At 45.8% G+C, this 23,684-nt stretch overlaps 1 protein-coding gene across 1 annotated transcript; it reads left to right on the forward strand.

Annotated features, from left to right (window-relative positions):
• The first annotated feature begins 12,401 nt into the window (after positions 1–12,401).
• Positions 12,402–23,684, forward strand: LOC124279755. Its single transcript, XM_046715623.1, has 5 exons — positions 12,402–12,802; positions 15,541–15,870; positions 16,847–16,963; positions 19,435–19,510; positions 19,757–23,684. The coding sequence occupies exons 1-5, from the start codon at positions 12,721–12,723 to the stop codon at positions 19,821–19,823; spliced, it is 672 nt and encodes a 223-aa protein (XP_046571579.1). The 5' UTR covers positions 12,402–12,720; the 3' UTR covers positions 19,824–23,684.

Here is a 23,684-nt window from a genome sequence, read left to right on the forward strand (position 1 = left end):
AAGGAAGGAAAAGGGAATGGAGGGGTTTGGGGAAGGGAATGGAACAGTGGAAGGGAAGGATAGGGACGGGGGGGGTGGAAGAAATAGTAGGGAAACGGAAACAGATAAATGGAGGAATGGAATGGGTTTGAAGAAAGGAATGGATGGGAATGGAAGGAGTGGTGGCCTGGAAGAAATGGAGAAAGGGCTGGGAGTGGATTATTTTGGGGCACGGAGCGAGTCTGGGGGTCGGAGTAATGTGGGTGGTCTCTGTCCGGTATGGTGTTGTTTTAGGGTACAGAGATACGTCCTGGGGGTTGGAGTAGTGGGTGGTCTTGTCCAGCAGGTGTTGTTTTCGTGGTGCGTTGAAACGACCTGTGGGCTGGAGCAGTGTGGTGGTCCCGTGTAGGTGATGCTTTGAGGATACGGAGAAAGGGTCGGGCCTGGCTGGAGAAGGTGGATGTTCTCGTCGTTAAGGCGTTGTTTTAGGTGTAAGGAGATAGGCCTGTGGGTTGAGCAGTGCAGGTGGTCTTGTCCGGTAGGTGCTTGTTTTGGGGCACCGGAGATAGGATACGGGGGTTGGAGTAGTGGGGTGGTAACGTCCGGTAGGTGTTCTTTGGGGGCACGGACGAAGGGCGTGTTGGCTGAAGCGGCGTGTGGGTGTTCCTTGTCCGGTAGGTGTCCTTTGGGGGCACGGAGAAAGGTCCCTCTGGGTTGGAGTAGTGTGGGTGGGCCTACGCTGGCATTTGTTGGTTTTTTGGGTGGCGAGATAGCACCCTGGGGATTGGAGAAGGGTTTGATCTTGGTCCGGTAGGTGCTGGTGTGGGGGGCAATGGATAGGGCCTGTGGGCAGGAGAGTGAGGTGGTCTTGTCCGGTGGGTGCTGGTTTTGGGGGCAAGTAGATAGGCCTGTGTGTTGGGAGCAGTGTAGGTGGTCTTGTCCGGTAGGTGTTGTTTGGTGGTACGGAGATACGTCCTGGGGGTTGAGTAGTGGGGGTGGTAACGTCCGGTGGCAGTTGTTTTGGGGGCATGGAGATAGGTCCCGGGGGCTGAGTAGTGTGGTTTGGTCTTGTCCGGTAGGTGTTGGTTTTCGAGGCGCGGTGAAACGGCCTGTTGGCTGGAGTAGTGTGGGTGGGTCCCGTCCGGTAGGTGTTGTTTCGAGGTATGGAGATAGGCCCTGGGGTTGAGTAGTGGGTGGTCCTTGTTCAGTAGGTGTTGTTTTCAAAGCGCGGAGAAACGGCCCGTGGATTGGAGCAGTGTGGTGGTCCTTGTCAGGTAGGTGTTTGTTTTTAGGATACGGAAAAGGGCCCTGTGTTGGTTATGGTGGATGGTCTCGTCCCGTAGGTGTTGTTTTAGAGGTAAGGAAGATAGGACCCGGGGCTGAAGTAGTGTGTGGTCCTTTGTCCCGTAAGGCGTTGGTTTTTAGGATACGGAGAAAGGGCCTGTTGGCTGGAGTAGTGCGGGTGGTCTTGTCAGGCAGGTGTTGTTTTGAGTGGCATGGAGAAAGGGCCTGTGGCTGGAGCAGTGTAGGTAGGTCTTGTCTCGGTAGGTCGGTTTTGGGGGTACGGAGTTAGGGCCTGGGGGTCGGAGTAATGTGGGTGGTCTTGTCCGGTAGGTGTTGTTTTAGGGGTACAGAGATACGTCCTGGGGGTTGGAGTAGTGTGGGTGGTCTTGTCCAGTAGGTGTTGTTTTCGTGGTGCGTTGAAATGACCTGTGGGTTGGAGTAGTGTGGGTGGTCCTGTGTGGTAGGTGATGCTTTGAGGATACGGAGAAAGGGCCTGTTGGTTGGAGTAGTGTGGATGTTCTCGTCGTTAAGGTGTTGTTTTAGGTGTAAGGAGATAGGGCCTGTGGGTTGGAGTAGTGTAGGTGGTCCTTGGTCCGGTAGGTGCTGTTTTGGGGCAACGGAGATAGGACATGGGGTTGGAGTAGCGGGGTGGTAAATGTCCGGTAGGTGTTCTTTGGGGCACCGGAGAAAGGGCGTGTTGGTTGAAGTAGTGTGGGTGTTCTTGTCCGGTAGGTGTTCTTTTGGGGGTACGGAGAAAGGCCCTCTGGGTTGGAGTAGTGTGGGTGGGCTTCGCTGGTATTTGTTGTTTTTTGGGGTACGGAGATAGTACCTGGGGATTGGAGTAGTGTGTTTGATCTTGTCCGGTAGGTGTTGTTTTGGGGGTACGGAGTTAGGGCCTGGGGTTGAGTAGTGAGTGTGGTCTTGTCCGGTGGGTGTTGTTTTGGGGGTAAGTAGATAGGGCCTGTGTGTTGGAGTAGTGTAGGTGGTCTTGTCCGGTAGGTGTTGTTTGGTGGTACGGAGATACGTCCTGGGGGTTGGAGTAGTGGGGGTGGTAATGTCCGGTGGGTGTTGTTTTGGGGGTATGGAGATAGGTCCTGGGGGTTGGAGTAGTGTGGGTTGTCTTGTCCGGTAGGTGTTGTTTTCGAGGTGCGGTGAAACGGCCTGTTGGTTGGAGTAGTGTGGGTGGTCCTGTCCGGTAGGTGTTGTTTTTTTCGAGGTATGGAGATAGGCCCTGGGGGTTGGAGTAGTGTGGGTGGTCTTGTTCAGTAGGTGTTGTTTTCGGGGTGCGGAGAAATGGCCTGTGGATTGGAGTAGTGTGGGTGGTCTTGTCAGGTAGGTGTTGTTTTTAGGATACGGAAAAAGGGCCTCTGTGTTGGTTAAGTGTGGATGGTCTCGTCCTGTAGGTGTTGTTTTAGAGGTAAGGAGATAGGACCTGGGGGTTGAAGTAGTGTGTGTGGTCTTGTCCTGTAGGCGTTGTTTTTAGGATACGGAGAAAGGGCCTGTTGGTTGGAGTAGTGTGGATGTTCTCGTCGTGTAGGTGTTGTTTTAGGTGTAAGGGGATAAGGCCTGAGGGTTGGAGTAGTGTTGGTGGTCTTGTCCGGTAGGTGTTGTTTGTGGGTACGGAGATAGGACCTGTTGGTTGGAGTAGTGTGGGTGGTCTTGTCCGGTAGGTTTTGTTTTTGGGGTACAGAGATAGGACCTGGGGGTTGGAGTAGTGTCGGTGGTCTTGTACGGTAGGTGTCGTTTTGATTGTACGGAGAAAGGGTCTGTGGGTTGGAGTAGTGTGGGTGGTCTTGTCCGGTAGGTGTTGTTTTGGGGGAACGAAGAAAGGGCCTGTGGGTTGGAGTAGTGTGTGTGGTCTTGTCCGGTAGGTGTTCTTTTGGGGCTACGGAGAAAGGGCCTGTGGGTTGGAGTAGTGTGAGTGGTCTTGTCCGCTGGGTGTTGTTTTCGGGGTGCGGAGAAATGGCCTAGGGGTTGGAGTAGTGTGGGTGGTCTTGTCCGGTAGGTGTTGTTTTGGAGGTATGGAGATAGGTCCTGGGTGTTGGAGTAGTGTGGGTGGTCTTGTCCGGTAGGTGTTGTTTTCGGGGTGCGGAGAATTGGCCTGTGGGTTGGAGTAGTGTGGGTGGTCTTGTCCGGTAGGTGTTGTTTTAGGGGTACAGAGATACGTCCTGGGGGTTGGAGTAGTGTGGGTGGTCTTGTCCGGTAGGTGTTGTTTTTGGGGTACAGAGATAGGACCTGGGGGTTGGAGTAGTGTCGGTGGTCTTGGTACGGCAGGTGTCGCCTTTGATTGGTAATGGAGAAAGGGTCTGTGGCTGGAGTAGTGTGGGTGGTGCTGTCCGGCAGGCGTTGTTTGGGGAACGAAGAAAGGGCCTGTGGGTTGGGAGCAGGTGTGGTCTTGCCCGGCAGGTGTTCTTGGGGCTACGGAGAAAGCGGGGCCTGTGGGCTGGAGAGTGTGGAGTGGTCTTGTCCGCTGGGTTGTTTTCGGAGTGCGGAGAAACGGGCCTAGGGGTTGGAGTAGTGTGTGGTGTATCCTGTCCGGTAGGTGTTGTTTTGGAGGTATGGGAGATAGGTCCTGGGTGTTGGGGTAGTGTGGGTGGTCCTGTCCGGTAGGTGTTGTTTTCGGGTGCGGAGAATTGGCCTGTGGGTTGGAGTAGTGTGGGTGGTCTTGTCCGGTAGGTGTTGTTTTAGGGCACAGAGATACGTCCCGCGGGGGTTGGAGCAGTGTGGGTGGTCTTGTCCAGCAGGTGCTGTTTTCGGGGCGCGCTGAAACGGCCTGTGGGTTGAGCAGTGTGGGTGGTCCCGGTGTGGGCTGGAGAAAAGTGGGTGGTCCTGTGTGGTAGGTGATGCTTTGAGGATAGCCGGAGAAAGGGCCTGTGGGGGCTGGAGTAGTGTGGATGTTCTCGTCGTTTAGTACGTTGTTTTAGGGGAAGATCCTGGGGGTTGGAGATAGGGGGTCTTGTTCAGTAGGTGCTGTGTGTTGGAGCAGTGTAGGTGGTCCTTGTCCTTGGTAGGTGGCTTGTTTGGTGGTACGGAGATAGGACACAGGTGTGGTTGGGTAGTAGTGGGGTGGTAATGTCCGGTGGGTGTTGTTTTGGGGGTATGGAGATAGGTCCTGGGGGTTGGAGTAGTGTGGGTTGTCTTGTGTTGGTAGGTGTTGTTTCGAGGTGCTGTTTGGGGGTACGGAGATAGGACCTGGAAATGAAATTCGGCTTGTTGGGCATGGAGTAGTGTAATGTGGTCCTGTCCGGTAGGTGTGTGTTTTGATCTTGTCCGGCAGGTGTTGTTTTCGAGGCATGGAGATAGGTCCCTGGGGGGTTGGAGTAGTGGGGGCTGGTAGTGGGGGTGGTAAATGTCCAGTAGGTGCTGGTTTTCGGGGTGCGGAGAAATGGCCTGTGGATTGGAGTAGTGTGGTGGTCTTGGTCAGGTAGGTGTTGCTTTTTGAGGATACGGAAAAGCGGGCCCTGTGTTGGTTAGTGTGGATGGTCTTGTCCCAGTAGGTGTTGTTTTAGAGGTAATGGAGATAGGACCCGGGGGTGGAAGTAGTGTGTGTGTTCTGTCCGGTAGGTGTTTGTTTGGGGGTACGGAGAGGTCCTGGGAGTTGGAGTAGTGTGGATGGTCTTGTCCTGTAGGCGTTGTTTTCGGGGTGCGCTGAAATGACCTGTTGGTTCGAATAGTGAGTGTGGTCTTGTCCGGTAGGTGTTGTTTTTAGGATACGGAGAAAGGGCCTGTTGGTTGGAGTAGTGTGGATGTTCTCGTCGTAGGTGTTGTTTTAGGTGTAAGGGGATAAGGCCTGTGGGTTGGAGTAGTGTTGGTGGTCTTTTCCGGTAGGTGTTGTTTGGGGTGCACGGAGATAGGACCTGGGGGCTGGAGTAGTGTGGGTGGTAATTCCGGTGGGTGTTTGTTTTGGGGGTATGGCAGAAGGGAATGTAAACCAAATGGAGTAATGTGGGTGGCGGACGGTCCGGTAAACGTTGTTTTGGGGGTAGGGAATGGAAGACACGGCACGATTGAGGACACGGCTGGATCCTGGTGGTCCCAGAGCCCAGGGTGTTGACTGCGAGGCATGGAGACAGGGCCTGTGGTCTGGAGGGTAACGTGGACCCGGAATGGAGCTTGGTCCGGAGAAACGCTTCAGTTTGGAGGAAACGGAATGGAGATAGGACTCATGGAACCACACGAGTAGTGAAGGTGGTAAACCGGAATGGGCGTGGTTTTGTCCGGCAGGCGTTGGATTCGAGCCGGAGGCATGGAATCTGTGGGTCACGGAGTACGACGTGGGTGGTCCCACAGTGTCACGGAGGAAACGTTGTTGGAGCTGGCATGGAGAGGCGGAGAGGACCCTGGCTGGGCTGAGCAGTGGGTGGGTCCTGGTGGACCCAGTGGTGGAGGCGCTGAGTTTTGATCCCAGTGGCAGTATGGAGAAAGGAGCCCGTGGGCTGGAGGAGTGTGGGTATGGTCCCCGGTACGGTGGCGGAGAGAAAGGCGTTTTGGAACCGGCATGGAGAAAGGGCCTGAAAAGGGGTTGGAAGGTATGGAATGGTAACGGTAGTGGTTTTATGGGTGGCGGGAGAAAGGGCCTTGTCCCAGCCAGCCTGATGTCATCTTTTGTGGATCCGAAACCAGGATACGGAGCAAGGCCCGGACTGTGGGTTGAGCATCCTGTCCCTGTAGGACCCAGGAAAATCCCAGGCTGGAGGAATGGGCCCACAGCTGAGTAGGAACGAAGGGCCCCAGCATGGAGGCCCCAGTGGTTTGGAGGGACCAACCCACAGTTGGAGGTATGTTCTGGAGGACATGGAACCGGAGGCATGGAAATAGACCCGGAGGCCGGAGGACCACATGGAGAATGGAGGGACCGAAAGGCCCTTGCAGTGGATCCCTATCGGGCCAAACGGCCACATGGAGTGGTCCGAATGGACGCGGAGAAACGACCCGGCATGGAGTAGTGGAGCCCCAGGAACATGGCCCCAGTGGTCCCACATTGCCCAGGCCCAGTTGGAGGAAATGGACACTGGCCCGATACGGAGAAAGGATGGATGGCCCCTGGAAAGGAGACTGGACCAGACATGGACCTGAACCCGGTGACAATGGAGAAATGGTCTCGGAGTAGTGGATAAGGTGTTGTTTTAGAAGGTGGACCACACGGAGACAGGACCCGGGGCTGGAGTAGTGGAGAGGCACGTGGCCACAGCAGTGGCCCGGCAGACATGGATGGAGTAGTGGCCGGATCTTGTCCGGAGGTATGGAGGGCCAGCCCGGATAATGGAACCAGGCACGGAGACACCTGTGGCTGAGGACCAGGGTATGGAGGCCCCTGGAGGACCAGTGGCCCAGGAAGAAGGAAAATGGAGACATGGCCCCTGGAAGGAAGAAAATGGATAGGACAAGGAATGGATCCCATGAAGAGAGCCGGAATGGAACCAGTAGGAAGAAAGCAGTGGAGAAATGGAAGGAGGGACTTGAGCCAGGAAGAAAGCCGGAGGATACGGAGAAAGGGTCTTGTTGGAGGAAAATGGAAAAGGAGATAGGACCTGGGGGCTGGTGTTCTTAAACCAGGTAAATGGTGTTGGAGGAAATGACGGAGGGTACGGAGAAAGGGCCTGCACAGGAAGGACCAGGAAAGGATAGTGGCCTGTGTGGAACGGAAACCATGGAAGTTGGAGTATTGTTGAATGGAGGGTCTTCTCCGGAAGGTGTTGTTTTGTCAGCACGGAAGGATAGAGACAAGGATTGAGAAGTGCGGTGGAGATCCAAAGAAAGAGTTGGTGAGATGGACCTGGAGGCAGTGGAAGGGAGGGTGGCTGGGGGTGGAGGAAAGGGCCCTGTGGCTGAGCTGTGGGGTGGTAACGTCCGGTGGTGTTGTTCTTCTGGGGCATGGAGGAAGGGCCCGTTGGTTGAGTAGTGTGGATGGTTTTGTCCCGTATGTGTTGTTTTGAGGGTACGGAAAAAGGGCCCTGTGGGCTTGAGTAGTGTAGGTGGTTTTGTCCGGTATGTGGTTTTGGGGGGATACGGAGATAGGGCCTGGGGGTTGGAGTAGTGTGGGTGGTCTTGTCCGGTAGGTGTTGTTTTGAGGGTATGGAGGAAGGCCCTGTGGGTTGGAGTAGTGTGGGTGGTCTTGTACGGTAGGTGTGGTTTTGAGGGTATGGAGAAAGGGCCTGTGGGCTGGAGGAGTGTGGGTGTTCTTGTGCGGTAGGTGTTCTTTTGGTGGTATGGAGAAAGGGCCTGGGGGTTGGAGTAGTGCGTGTTCTTGTCCGGTAGGTGTTCTTTGGGGCTACGGAGAAAGGGCCTGTACAAGGTCAGTACTCCAATCCCCCATTGTTGGTGGGCCCGAAGGTGTCCGTTTTTGGGGCACATACTAAAAGAGATAGACTACCAGGGATTGGAGTAGTGTTTGATCTTCCGCTTGGTGTTGTTTTGAGGCATGGAAATTTTGGTCCTGGGGCTTTGAGTAAGTAGTGGGTGTTCTTGTCCAGCAGGTGTTGTTTTCGGGGTGCGGAGAAACGGCCCGTGGGTTGGAGTAGTGTGTGGTAGTCTTGTCAGGTAGGTGTTGTTTTGAGGATACGGAGAAAGGGCCCTGGGGGTTGGAGTAGTGTGGATGGTCCCGTCCTGTAGGTGTTGTTTTAGAGGTAAGGATAGGGACCTGGGGTTGGAGTAGTGTGTGGTGGTCTCCTATGTCCGGCAGGTGTTGTTTGGGGGGTACGGAGATAGGTCCTGGGGGATGGAGTAGTGTGGGTGGTCTTGTCCGGTAGGTGTCGATTTGAGGGTATGGAGAAAGGGCCTGTTGGTTGGAGTAGTGTGGTTGGTCTTGTCCGGTAGGTGTTGTTTTGGGGGTAAGGATAAAGGGCCTGTGGGTTGGAGTAGTGTGAGTGGTCTTGTCCGCTGGGTGTTGTTTTTGGGTTGCGGAGAAATGGCCTAGGGGTTCGAGTAGTGTTGGTGGTCTTGTCCAGTAGGTGTTGTTTTCGGGGTGCGGAGAAATGGCCTGTGGGTTGGAGTAGTGTGTGTGGTCTTGTCAGGTAGGTGTTGATGTTAGGATACGGAGAAAGGGCCTCTGGGTTGGAGTAGTGTGGATGGTCTCGTCCTGTAGGTGTTGTTTTAGAGGTAAGGAGATTGGACCTGGGGGTTGAAGTAGTGTGTGTGGTCTTTTCCGGTAGGTGTTGTTTGGGGCGTACGGAGATAGGTCCTGGGGGATGGAGTAGTGTGGGTGGTCTTGTCCGGTAGGTGTCGATTTGAGGGTATGGAGAAAGGGCCTGTGGGTTGGAGTTGTGGGGGTGGTAATGTCCGGTAGGTGTTGTTCTGGGGGCATGGAGGAAGGGCCTGTTGGTTGGAGTAGTGTGGATGGTTTTGTCCTGTATGTGTTGTTTTAGGGGCACGGAAAAAAGGCTTGTGGGCTTGAGTAGTGTAGGTGGTTTTGTCCGGTATGTGGTTTTGGGGATACGGAGATAGGGCCTGGGGGTTGGAGTAGTGTGGGTGATCTTGTCCGGTAGGTGTTGTTTTGGAGATATGGAGATAGGTCCTGGGGGTTGGAGTAGTGTGGGTTGTCGTGTCCGGTAGGTGTTGTTTTCGGGGTGCAGTGAAATGGCCTGTGGGTTCGAGTAGTGTGGGTGGTCTTGTCCGGTAGGTGTTGTTTTGGAGGTATGGAGATAGGGCCTGTGGGTTGTAGTAGTGTGGGTGTTCTTGTCCGGTAGGTGTTGTTTTGGGGGTACGGAGATAGGACATGGGGGTTGGAGTAGTGTGGGTGATCTTGTCCGGTAGTTGTTGTTTTGGAGGTATGGAAATAGGTCCTGGAGGTTGGAGTAGTGTGGGTGGTCTTGTCCATTAGGTGTTGTTTTCTGGGTGCGGAGAAATGGCCTGGGGGTTGGAGTAGTGTGGGTGGTCTTGTCCGGTAGGTGTTGTTTTTAGGATACGGAGAAAGGGCCTGTTGGTTGGATTAGTGTGGATGTTCTCGTCCTGTAGGTGTTGTTTAAGGTGTAAGGAGATAGGGCCTGTGTGTTGGAGTAGTGTAGGTGGTCTTGTCCGGTAGGTGTTGTTTGGGGGTACGGAGATAGGACATGGGGGTTGGAGAAGTGGGGGTGGTAATGTCCGGTGGGTGTTGTTTTGGGGGTATGGAGAGAGGGCCTGTGGGTTGGAGTAGTGTGGGTGGTCTTGTCCGGTAGGTGTTGTTTTGAGGGTATGGAGGAAGGGCCTGTTGGTTGGAGTAGTGTGGGTGGTCTTGTCCGGTAGGTGTTGTTTTGGTGGTATGGAGAAAGGGCCTGTGGGTTGGAGGAGTGTGGGTGTTCTGGTCCGGTAAGTGTTCTTTTGGTGGTACGGAGAAAGGGCCTGTGGGTTTGAGTAGTGTGGGTGTTCTTGTCCGGTAGGTGTTCTTTTGGGGGTACGGAGAAAGGGCCTGGGGGTTGGAGTATTGTTGGTGGGCTTCTCCGGTAGGTGTTGTTTTGGGGGGTACGGAGATAGGACCTGGGGATTGGAGTAGTGTGTTTGATCTTGTCCGGTAGGTGTTGTTTTGGAGGTATGGAGATAGGGCCTGTGGGTTCGAGTAGTGTGGGTGATCTTGTCCGGTAGGTGTTGTTTTGGGGGTACGGAGATAGGACATGGGGGTTGGAGTAGTGTGGGTGATCTTGTCCGGTAGGTGTTGTTTTCGAGGTATGGAGATAGGTACTTGGGGTTGGAGTAGTGTGGGTGGTCTTGTCCAGTAGGTGTTGTTTTCTGGGTGCGGAGAAATGGCCTGTGAGTTGGAGTAGTGTGGGTGGTCTTGTCAGGTATGTGTTGTTTTTAGGATACGGAGAAAGGGCCTCTGGGTTGGAGTAGTGTGGATGGTCTCGTCCTGTAGGTGTTGTTTTAGATGTAAGGAGATAGGACCTGGGGGTTGGAGTAGTGTGAGTGGTCTTGTCCGGTAGGAGTTGTTTTTTGAGTACAGTGAAAGGGCCTGTGGGTTTGAGTAGTGTGGGTGATCTTGTCCGGTAGGTGTTGTTTTTGGTGGTATTGAGATAGGTGTTGGGGGGTGGAGTTGTGTGGGTGGTCTTGTCCAGTTGGTTTTGTTTTGGGAGGAATATGGTCACGAACTTGGGGGTGATGTAGGGTAGAGTCGACTTCCCAGGTAGGTGTTGATTTTTGGAGTAAAAAGAACTGTCATTAGATTGTGGGGTTCTGTGCGTAATTTTATATAAGTGTGCCTAGTGGCTGGATGGATAGCATATCTGAATTACCTTTTTAATCTCTACGTCCTATATATATAGAACTCAGACGTGAACTGAGAAGTAGTCCTATGATGAATAATCTATACTTGTACTGTGATGTGTAATCATAAGCATTTCATCTATCGTGACGGTGACAGATAAACATTCATCTATAGCATTTATGTAATTTTTCTGAAAGTTGATGATAGGAAACATAATAGAAGTAATATATATCACACATAAACGTGTGTAAAACATGAAAAGAGGTGATTAATTGTAACTGTAACTGTCCTTGTTAACAAAAGAAATGTTTCAATTGAAATAAATCTATAACACATTGACAAACCATGACATAATTAAAGGAAAAATACTAATCTTGAATATCGACTTTTTAACACATAGTTCCCCAAGGGAGGTGGAGTACTGGGTTGTTTCCAGGTTTCAGGAAACCAAGTCATTTCTGTAGTGAGTAGCCTAGTTGATAAAACGATCGCTTGTCACGCCGAAGGCCCGGGTTCGATTTCCCACATGGGTACAATGTGAGAAGCCCATTTCTGGTGTGCCCCGCAATGATATTGCTAAGAACGGCGTAAAACTAAACTCCCTCATCAACCTCAAATAACGACTATCGTGACGTGACCATCCAGTTGATTTGCCCTTGCACAGCTGACTAATTAAAGGTACAGATTCTAAGTCGTCAAATTCTGTATATGCACTGTTGGACAATTCAACGTTCTATTCAACATATTCCACGCATGCACTGCTGACAAATTCAACGCAAGGTTTTTATATCGCCTGTGTATTTCCCAATCAATACCAGATTGATACCACACTTCCCTTGTAAGGCACAACACAGGCTGACAATGGTTTGCTTCAACTACATGTCAAACCGTTGTTGTATTGGCAGACATATAGAGGGTAGGTGAAGTCGTCCATAACTATACAATAATAGAAAATATGCACACAATTGTTGGTGTGGGTGTGTTGGTGTGTGTGTGTGTGTTGATGTCTGTGTGTGTGTGGTGTGTGTGTTTGGATGTGTGTGTGTGTGTGTGTGTGTGTGTTGGTGTGCGGGTGTGGATGCTGGTGCGGGTGTGGATGTGGGTGTGGGTGTTGGTGTGGGTGTGAATGTGAGTGTGGGTGTGGGTGTGGGTGTGGGTGTGGGTGTGGATGTTGGTAAGATGAGTTTGGGTGGGTATGTAACATACATACACATAAAAACCCGACTTGATTTCAGTGTAATTGGGATATGTATTATACGATCTTTTTACAAGACATAATTTTCGGTATGATAATGTATATCAAGGCAAAACTTATTGAGTATCCTCTTCCAAATATTTTCTCCAGTCCCTTAGCAGATGTAGGCCAGATGTTCAATCTTTCAATACAGGCCATTCGTCTTGCAGCGAACGCAGTAGACCAATAACATGTCGGTGCACTGGATCGTGAAGAAGACAGAAGGCAGGTTGCTGTTGTCGAAACACGAAAATTACTCATGGACTCGACAAGCTCGAACACATCCTCACACTACCAATGTCCCAAATAGCATCATATTAGCGGCCTGATTTATCGCATATTGGGAATGTTGAATTTGATATGAAAACTGGCATTTGCACTGACAAAGCATTCATAACAGTCGAGTTGACATTTTAACACTATCCCGCCTCGAGCCTAACACGGGTATTTGTAGTCCAGCCAGTACAAAGGTGATCTCGTTTAACCAGTTCACACATTTGCAGGTATCTATTGTGCTGGTCCAGCTAAATTTACTTATATGTCCCAGTTTGACGTATATCTATAGATCCCCAAATTGACCGTGTTCTCATTTTCAAGATTTAGTATAATTAATACAACAGCTTACACGTTAAACAGACCGAGCTTTTATGAATGGTTCCGCTTGGCTGACATCGTAAAGAAACGCGTCAGATGACATATCAATCTCTTGCCTGTTACACCAACAAATAGCTGGCGATATACGGGACGCACCAGGGATGAATATAAATAGCTGAAGATTCTTTCATAAAGTACTCTGAGGAACACAGTTACACCACAGCCACAACACATACGTACTGACGTGACGATATACCCGATCTACCAGTCACAAACCTGTTTCGTCCGGCAACTGAACAGAATGAAAATACCTCGGCCGGGTACACGACTGAGTGATAGCCTGATGCCACTCCATTTTGCCCCATTTGAGTATTACTGATTCCGTTTATTTAAGGATGGGAATATGTGATTGGATCTAGAAAACACGTTGATTCCAGCTGTCGGAGGACTAAATACAATGAAGAGGAGAAAATGTGTCGCCATGTTGGTGTTACCTTGGGTTATTGTTGTGGTGGTAACAATCATCGACATGGCGGAAGGTTGGTGTCTTGCGTGATGAATTTTTGCTTTCTTGTTTAGACGTACAAGTTAACGTGTCCTGTTTTGGTACATACCATTTTATTCCGTGTCATTGTGATGTACATACCTGCGAAGTGACTCATAAAAGGCAACCCACTTTCCCCTGACGCATTTTCTCCCCATGAACACAATTCTACTTGGTTGTTTTAATACCACAAGACTGTTTACCCTATGTTTATTGTTGGGAAAGCTTAATCTCAATAAACAGAAACGCCATCATTTCGTACATAAGGCACTTAACACAAGATGCTGAGTTGTTGTACACAATCGTTTGTCAGTTAGATGCCCTAGTAAATAATTTATTTGACAGCAGAAACACGTTTGACAAGCTTTATCATTATCAAGCTTCATATGCTTTAAGGTCATGGTCGTTAATGATCTTATGATATCATACTCGTGCATTAATTTGTGTACAAATCATCCAGTGCCTAAACTCGTTAGGCCAATTGTATTGGTTTGTGCGTCAGCTGGGTTTGATTCTCATTTATATATTGGCATTCCAGATTCAAAGAAACAGAGACGGCGTGAAGCGTCAAAAAATTACCCACATATTAGGGCTGGCCATCGATGTAGATCAAAGAGATCGATTATCGTTTACGTTTAATATTATCGATAAATAAATTATAGATTTGAGCAAAAATGGCAAAAAAAGCCTGAAATATATCAATATTAATATATATTTCACACCACTGGTGAATGGTGACATGTTTATGCATGGGTTAAAAACAAAACAACATCCTGAACATAATTTAGAAGCAGACCATGAATTTAAACCTAATTTTGTGTATTGTATGAGTAAATTAAAATTTTACTCTATTACAAGTGTTTTAGGTACGATATAGTCGATATACGATATGACACTGTTTTCATATCGACCATCATTAGTAATTGTTCCAGTTGACGATATTTCCGATTATCGATATTTTTAACCAGCCCTAGCTTATAATCATCTTATATCTGGAATTCGTGATGGTTTTAAGTACCATCAGGCACTAAGGTGTATAGACGCCATGTTTCAGAAACAAAAGCGAGTAATGACAATGTCGCCGCTTGTTTCAAACAAGAAAGAATAATTATCACAGCTTCGTGTCATTTGAACCAAGCACAAAATAGCAAATAGGACCATGGTACTTGCTATGGGGGTGGATGAGTGTGGTTTTACGCCGCTTTTAGCAATATTTCAGCAATATCACGGCGGGAGACACACGAAAAGGGCTTCACACATTGTACACATGTGGGGAATCGAAACCGGGTCTTCGGCGTGACAAGCGAACGCTTTAACCACGAGGCTACCCCAACGTACTATGGCGTTATTGAGCAGATTTTGTATGACCAGAAATTATTGAGAATTTTAGGAATATGTTTAATTGGATTTCTAGTATAAACCACCTTGACCAGCTATCAAGTGCTTGGTTTCATTCAAGAGAGACAACTCCGTTAATCCTTGTTCATTAGTTTGTGAAGAGTTATCCCGCTTTGTTTACTTGCTAACAGACGACATTTTCAGTGATCCGCAGTAGAAGAGGAAGTTGATTTTAGAGTATTATAACAAGGATATCAGATCAGCTAAAGTGATTTCAAGTAGAACAGGCATCCCTTTGTCCACCGTTTATCGTGTTTTGAAAAATATTGCAAATGAATATGGCATTGAGCACCAGGGAGGCGCAGGAAGGCCCAGAAAATTGACTGTCGGTGACAGGAGGCGGCTTGGCAATTTGTTTCTAAAAACAAACGAAGGAGAAATCTTAAGGCTGGACATGATTGATAGAGGAACTGTGGCTGTCTGTAAGGAGACAATTAGAACTGAGAAACATGCAATGGGTTGGCAGAAAAGTGGAGGAATTCCATCACCGATCATGAAACCTGAACAAAAGGAGCAAAGGTTGAACTGGTGCTTACAGCATAGAAATTTTAACTGGGACAATATGATTTTCTCAGATGAAAGTTCTGTGTGGCTGTTTCCTACACTGAAATTCTGGACCAAACAAACTGAAAAACCTTTGTATCAGCGCCCAAAGTACAGTCCGAAATTTAACGTGTGGGGTGGCATATCTGTGTTAGGGTCAACGCCCGTCTCTTTATTTGAAGGGAATAACAGTGAGCGGTACACAGATATTCTCGAGGGACATTTACTTCCATCTGCTCAAATGTTCTCTGGAAATTTTGGGATTTTCCAGCAGAACAACGACCAAAACATCGCTCAAAGCATTCACAGGCCTGGTTTCGGACCCATTATGATTGGCCAAGCTATAGCCCTGACCTAAATCCAAAAGAAAATGTTTGGGGACTTATGAAGGAAAGTGTCAATAAGAAAAATCTGACAAATATTGCTGAAATGAAAGAAGAGGTGGTCCGCTATTGGGACAGCATGGATCACGACTTTAAAAATTCTTTGATCAGTAGTTTGCCCCTCCGCATTGAAGCCTGCATTGCTGCCCATGGTGACTTGACAAAATACTAACTGTTCACCTGTCTTGAATCTGGAGTTATGTTCTGCTAATATTCACATTTAATACGTGAGTATTGTGTAATGAGTGAAAAAAATATAAAAAATTACAATCTTTAAATTCTCAATAATTTCTGGTTGTACTGTGTTATACATTGGTTAAACGAAGAAGTATTTCAATCTGCAACGTTATACCAATGCAGTAGTTCATCGACATGCAACATCGAATGCCATTTTATGTCATTTTAACAGGTGTCAAGACGTGTCTGAGATCAGGCCCAGAACCGGACCCGAGTCTAAGTCTGGAAATCTTCATAGACACGCTCAATGGACACAATGGAAACTGTTCCTGTTCATTACAAAAGGTCAATGTCATTTCTAATGTGACAATTACGGTGAATAATGTAGCCGGCATGTGTGAAGTTGGTGAATTGACTATATCAGACAGGAATGTGTGTGACCAAGTGAAGAAGAAGGAGCCAACATGGACTATACAATTGGCTCGTTTAGAGGATGTATTTCTCAACGTGACAGGCAATAGGAACCAATCTGTTGGGGGAGTCATCACCTTTACATCTCAAAGTAAGTTACAACAATGTTTTCGAAGCCTGTTTTGTCCAACGTAAATTACAGATGAAAATATTTGATGTCGTACGTGATGATAATACCGATGTAAATAATGCGGTAAAAACGTTCCATAATCTTTTGAGATCTCTACATGAAGTCCATTGTTCCATTCCAACATCATGAGCATGTATTTGTGTATTACGATGAAATAATGAACAAGCAGATAATACAAGGTCTTCGTAAAAGGTAAGCGTATCATATCACATCACAAACCGTCACAAACACTTACGATAGACAAGGCAACTGTCACGTAAAACGACACTGAATATCAAATGAGGCTATTGCAATGGACATCATATAAGTCAGTTGCCACACTGATGGCTCAAATTGGCTTCTACGTATCTACGATAAGTGTCATCATCATCATAACAACCTTTTCAAGAGTCGTATCACTTTGAGATCTTAGCTTAAAGAAACTGCTTGAGTAATCCTTACGAAACTGATGGGTAGGTGCTTGGCATGTTGGAAAAATTGACTGTATGAAGTTTGAAGTAATTTTCTTCTTATGAAGTCTTGTCGATAGCTAAAATTGACTGTATGAAGTTTGAAGTAATTCTTCTTCTTATGAAGTCTTGTCGATAGCTAACTGGCACTGTGACATATATATTATGCTGCTTTAACTGACGGTTGGAGAGCCTTATTGGTTGGTTGAGGTACATATTGGATGTCAGCTGAAAATATACATTCCATTTTGACGTCGTATGGTTTTAATTTGGCTGTCATCAGCCAAATACAAAACTGCATTAACATGCACATCATTCTGTGATATATGGTACCTTCCCTTTTAGTCATTGTATGTGCTATTAGATCATTTCATGCAAAAATCCGAAATATTTGGGTATTTTAAAGTGTGATTTCAGAAAAGGATAATGTCATCACGTGAATGTATTTCAGGATACACTTTGTAAGGTTTCACCATTTCCATTTGCAGATGACATAAGTCTTGCGTGTCTTCCGGCCGTTGAGACCATACCGGAAACAACGACACCAAAAATAACGACGACACCCATCACGACTACAACAACGGAAGGCCCCATTGAAGGGACACGTAAGCTCAATGTCATATATGTGATACTTGGTATGAAACTGTAACAGTTCTGGAAATGCAACCTTACTCATAGAAGTTATCAACCTAGCCCGTTAACCTTAACCATTGTCCTTCTTAATCTCTTTGGTTTGTAAAACTGTGAAATTTTAAAATGTATTCATGAATACACCTTCTTACAAAATTATATGTTCACAGTTATATGCGCCAACCCTATTCATAACACCAATGTTCTAACTGGTAGCTCATTGGCAATCTTCTTTGGCTTATCAGTCATGTGATGTGCTCTTAGGTGACTAAAAGTAGTCGAAGGTCCATGTCAGTTTCGGAAGCCATGTCACACCTCAAACGGTGGTCTCCACACTTACTAAAACATAAATACATTACAATATTGTATATCGTTTAATGGGAGGCTATTTTTACTGAACTTGTTATCGCTCGTGAGCATACAACTTGTGAGTAAACACTGAGACATTTTCAGCTGCCCAGCCCACATTTAGCGCATGCTGTGCTTCTTATCAGTAAACATAGTGACGTGGGGACCTTGTAGTAAAGGAGAACCCTTCAAAACAAAATTGATCAAATATTTTACTATTATGCTATACAGCCTTTAAATTTGTTTTTCATAACATTCAATCTTTTTCGAACATGAATAATTATAGTTTCTCCACAATAACATTTCCACACCAGGTTACACAAACAAGGAAGATCCTTTTAGGGGCTTTTACTTTTCAAAGGAGTAAATGTCATTAGTTTAGAAGCATCGAAGTATTTTGGGGATTCAGATCACGGCTAATAATGTGTCATTAATTGTCCGATCTTGTTTAAAAAATAGAAAGGTAACAAGGCACATGGAATCCTAAACAATGCAATTGATGTTAATATCCATCATTCGTTGAATACACATTGCCATTAGAACTTTCTCAGTAAAGTACAGATTCTAGTCGAGGTTGGGATTCGAATCTACACTCTCAGAGTCAACCACCTAATTGCCAGCAAACAAAGTCAGCTATCTAACTCACTCAGCTAGCGCTGCTTCCACTAGAATGGAACTCGTCTGACAAGTGTAGTTGACACGGCTCCCACGGCTGAAAACTATGAATACACAATGTCATTTAGAAAGTGATCATATCGAACATAGTTATATTTGGGTTTCTCAGTAAACTTCAGAATCTTAGTACTTTTGTTAGGTTGAGGCCCATCCGTGGTTCGAATACAAGCTCTCAGTGCCAGGCTCCTAATCCCCAGCACATAAAGTCAATGCGTCATCTGTTGCAAGAAGGGAATATTTGGGCACATGCTGAAACACATGATTAATTAAGGTATTTGAAAGTGTTATGAAATTGGCGGATGCGTCGGTAACCTAGAAATACAGAAATGTGAAATACTGAATCCATACCACTGGGTCACGTCTTGTCATATGAACAAATATGATGCTACTTGCAAGTGCTGTCAGGTGTGTGATAAACTAAAAATACCTGTTTGGCCAAATTGGTGTTTAAGTACAATAGTTCTATGAATAATTTTGACAGTTATTTGGATTTAGTTTATGTGAATGTGTATATGTATGTTGTTGATCAAAACCTACATGAAATATTAGATATTTGACCAAAATGTCTCAAACACAACTCAAATGAATGATGTTATACATACATACAGACTAACATTTGTATAGCGCCGATATCCAGCTCAGCTGCTCAAAGGCGCTTTGTTTTTTCCTCGATCACTGGATGTCAATCTCAACGGCACGTGTATTATCAATCTAAACTCCCTGGGGACCATACAACTCTTGCAGCCACGAGGCGCACCAAGGTAGTGTGGTTTTCCCATCCTTACGAGGTACCCATTCACAGCTGGGTGGACTCGGACACATAGTCACAGTACTTTGTCCAAGTTTACGGCACGTTGCTGTACCCGCAACTAGGTGTTTGCAAGTATTCATGTGGCCACCATTTGGTCATATACCAACGGATTCGTGGGTTCTTTTAAGTGCACAGGGTTGTGTACTGTACACTAGGGGTTGTGACAACACTGAAAGAGTTGACTCCAAGGTTTTTATACCTGGTCACAGGTGGGCTCGATCCCGTCATCTCAAGCTCGCTGGATCACTAGTCTGGCGCTTTAGCTGGTTCACCCACCACGCCCCACGCCCATAGTAGCATAAAATACCAATCTTCATGATTAAATACCACTTCGTTAACAATAAATGATGATGGTTTAGCATATGATTAATATCCATAAGCTGGTATTCAGATACATATTTTTCGTTCATCGTCAACACTTGTGGTATAGGTTGAGGATTTCACGCCGTGTGTGAAGCACATTTAAGGGGGCTCTTCTTTGCTGGAATGGTTCTAAAAGCGGAATAAAACCATACTCACTCATGTCATGATGTACGTTCATGTCTCACGTTCAGCACATGGACAATGTGAACTAGATTTCAAGACAATACAGACTGATGTTTATTTTTTCAGTTCTTGCTACTTCGTTCGGTGTGTTTGGTGGGTTCGTCATCCTGCTGATACCAATATTTCTCTGTGTGAGATACAGGTATGCAGATATTTAGGTTATTGAAACTCAAAATTCATATCCTTCCTTTTAGTAAACAAGTTATACCGTTGTTTAAATCGTTTGCAGACAATACAGAAAGGCAAAATGGCGTTAATCAATTAAATCTTCATAACAGTAATTGTGATGGTCTGTTCTTTGCTAAACTGTTAAGAATGTGGGTCTGTCATTCCTCAGTGCCTGTCTTCAGATCAGAAACATGGTTAACGTATTTCGAACATTTTGCAGAGAAAGAAGGAGAGAGAAGCACAACGCAAAGAAGGCCAATGCAGAACAATCCGTACAAGCCGTGTGAGAAAATACAGACCCTGAGATGCTAAAATACTCATGGTTTAAAACTCTAACCGGGATAAAACGACTTTACTATGGAGAGCCAAGACGAGGAAGGTCGGAAACCGGAAGCATCAACCAACTGGCTCTCAGGCAGGAAGAAGGTTTCGAAAACTGTTTGCTAGTAGGAAGGGCTCTCCTAGTTCGACAAGCACAAACAGTTTAAGCGCGAGTCCAGGTCCAGACAACAATGGGCCTGAAGTTTTAAATGAAGAAGACAATGACGAAGTGTTTGATGTCGTGAGTCCCCGGCAAGGTGGTGGGATTTTCATGGACCAGCGCAGTTTCAATGAAGAGCTGATGAACGTTCCTGAAGAGGCATCCACATCTGTGGATGTCCATTGCGATTCTCTCGTGCCAAACAAACAAGCTGATGAAAATAATCAACTTGATGTGAGTGATGAAACAGTGGAAGGGGAGTTTGTTAATTCCTTGTTCTCTGGCGTTGGTGAGGGTACGGAATACCTTTCTGAAAATGAAAATCCGAAAGTGCAAGAAGAAGGTTCAACTGAAAACAATAACGGTCTCACTGAGACACAAAAGAAATATCTAGTTTCTGGCGAACAAGTAACCGTTGTTCCCGATTCTGAGGTCATTCGGGACAAAAAGACCCTGACAGGGATATTAGCCAATGGCTACCCTAGTGACCATGTAAGTGCAGATGATGCAGTGCCTATCAAGTCACCGAAAAAGGCAAATGGTACCGCAGTATTTAGAATGTAACGGATGGATTGTACCTTGGTTGGATTTTTATCTCATTAATGTGTATGTGTTGAATAGTTTGGGTGCAAACCAAACAACGCCAAAATTGACGACATTGATACCTGTGGATACCATGTTGTGCCTGCGTTGAGTTACTGGTATCAAACATTTTAATCAAGATGCATAATGCATTAAATACATCATCAGCTTCCGGTGATGACGCTTACTGTACATAATACTGGAGAATAGGATAGTAGTGAGCAGGAAATGGACAATAATACTATTATGTTTGTAGAAGCATCACAAAGTTACAATGCAATAGAGTCTGTGTCGGCATATAATCGAGACCTGTTAGTCTCTAGTTTTGTATTGATGAATATGAAACTACAAAGCAAGAGAATATATCCAGTCGCAACGCCAGAACAATTTCCAATGGATGTAAAAGGCAACATAGCAGAAAATTATATATGAATGTATCTCTCAAAATCAGTGATGACTGCAGGTGCCCTGAAGGTAGGCAAAGGTTGCATTCTGACTGTGTTCAATTCTAAATCAGTCCTATATCACTATAAACAAAAGTGTTGTGTTGTGATGTCGAGAGACAGCGTTTTCATCACATATTCATATGATAAGTAGAGTATGGTTTAATGTTGCCGTCTGTGTACACGTCCTCTCTTCACACGTGAAGCGTCAGCTGGGTGATACAGTACCTCTTGTTTCTTTGAATCACCTGTCTCTGGTTCATCCATGTACATTGTCTAACCTGATTCACCCCATTGGCAACACTGAAATTTCAAATATGTCTTGCGAATGTATTTTATGATGCGAAGCAACCCCAATAATTGTATCTCTCCGAGAGACAGGTGTGCTTCAGCGTTTATGGACCCAAGCCCCATTTCACAAAACTATATTAGCGCTACGACTGTCGTACCTCCTATGCTGTAGCTTTGTGAAACGGGGCCCTGAGGCTGAATGACTGTGTAGTTACCCGGTGTACTTGTATTGACCACTGTAAAACCTGACTGTGTCACGATCCTCGAGTGGATCTGGGCATGTTGTCTGTGTGCGTGGGCCCACTGTATTGAAATATTTTATCTGGTCTTTACATTTATTCAAACCCTCTATGAAAACACGGTTCTATTATTATCGGCACGCATATGTGTGTCCAATGTTTATGGACACAGGGTACGTAAACCAGTTAGACAGGTATGTTGTATGGCTGTGATTATGTTTGGAGTATAATTCATGCATGTATTTGGACCCTGCACTATGCTAACATTTCAATGCGACGGGAACGCTATGTCGTGGGAACAGCTCACTCGTGACATATCCCGAATTTAAGGAACACGCGTGGACGTTAGTATCCTCAAAAAGCAAACATTTTGTAGCTGTGTCACTGGCGAAGTGTGTATACCTCTCTCCTAAATCATAGTTTCCAGATATTAATGTGAAAAATTCTTTGACATGGAAAATGAATATTACCTTCAAAAATAATAATCGATCGTGAGATAGTTTAGTTTATATTCCGCCCGAAACGATCTTAACACCTACTCAGACTTTTTAGTATACGCGCTTTGGAAATTGGTTCAGTATTCATAATTTTCTTCAGGTTATATATAGTTTTTTATGACCAATAGCCTAAAGTTCACCATGATCAAAGTATAACAGGTTTTTTCAACAAAGCCTGCAGGTTGTAATGTGAACCAGGCTGGCATGGTGACGGTAAAATCAATGAGACAAACAATCAAGCTTACTCGTGCGTCTGGATCCGGTAGAAATGCCTGATAGGAATATAATTTGCCCGAACCGTCGTTGCATGATATTAAATATATATTTGTAATAGACTAATAGTGTAATATACCATGGGCTGCTTGCAGAGCATATTTTATGAATATTAAATATGATTCACGAAACTAGGGTAACACAATTAATGTGTACAGGTAATTTCCATTTATCTTCCAGAATTCAGAATTGATGTCTTGCATTATATTATACCATTGCCTTATACAATTACACCATCTGTTCTTCAATTACAGGACGCAACTGCAATGTAAATGCTTGTGAAAACAGATGTATTCATCTTCGGTTCAGATCAAAATGTCTCATGTGATACATAGCTCTTTGATATTTAGTACGATGTGATGCGGACTGTGTCTCTATCCCAGAGGGCTGTACATATGCGTATATCTCATACTGCTGTATATCCGTCTATTGCTGTGATTAGCCTCGTCAGAACGTACTCTGTAACTGCGGGTCAGTTGTTATTTGATTGTGATGGAGACATAGTTGTGATACAGTTCAGATATGATTTATATTACAACTACTTCTTTTTGTAAAGGTATAACAATTTCGCATGCAAGATTAAAAATGGGGTGCAAATTTAATTTACAACATTCCTATGTCAAATCAAAACATGGCCATACAATGTGAATATTGTCCGTTCTTTTGTGGTAACAGTGAACCACCATGATAGGGAATTTACATAATGACAAAATACATATGATTAATGATGACATATTGTTGGTGTAGGGAAGAGCACAAATGTTCTCATAACGAATCTGAATTACTATCCCCCAGGACATACGTTCACAATTGTGACTATGGTGAACTCTTTAACCTTTCAGCAGATAGTCCCTGGTTCGAATCCTATATTCGTTCCAACTGTGTTTTGTCAGTTTGCAAAACAAGATACCACAATTAATCAGTTTATGTACCATGCCTCGCTTTGGGTTGGTCTCTTTACAGTTGTTGACACAACCTGACCAAGGAAATATTTTCAAAGGATTTATATTCCATCCAATTCACAGAAGCTATCCTATGGAATGGAGCATGTTTGATCTCAACAGCGGCAACTGCAATTTTTGTGTACATTCCATAATTGTGTAATTATGTAAAATTGTGTTTATTAAAGGAAAATTGCTTGTACCTCGCATGATCTTGTATGCTAGTATATGTGTATGCATTGATGAAGAACTGGACTGACAGACTCGTATGCAATGTGCTGATGGTCTTGAATCATGGCATTTTTTATGTTAGAAGTTCTTGTAAATTTGTGCCTAGATTATAACCATTGTTTGATACATGTGTCATTCTATTTTTCTACAATATACAATGTTACATAGTA

Source organism: Haliotis rubra, unplaced genomic scaffold, assembly GCF_003918875.1.
Source record: "Haliotis rubra isolate DU_JTF1 unplaced genomic scaffold, ASM391887v1 Scf256, whole genome shotgun sequence".
Classification (NCBI taxonomy): Eukaryota; Metazoa; Mollusca; class Gastropoda; order Lepetellida; family Haliotidae; genus Haliotis; species Haliotis rubra.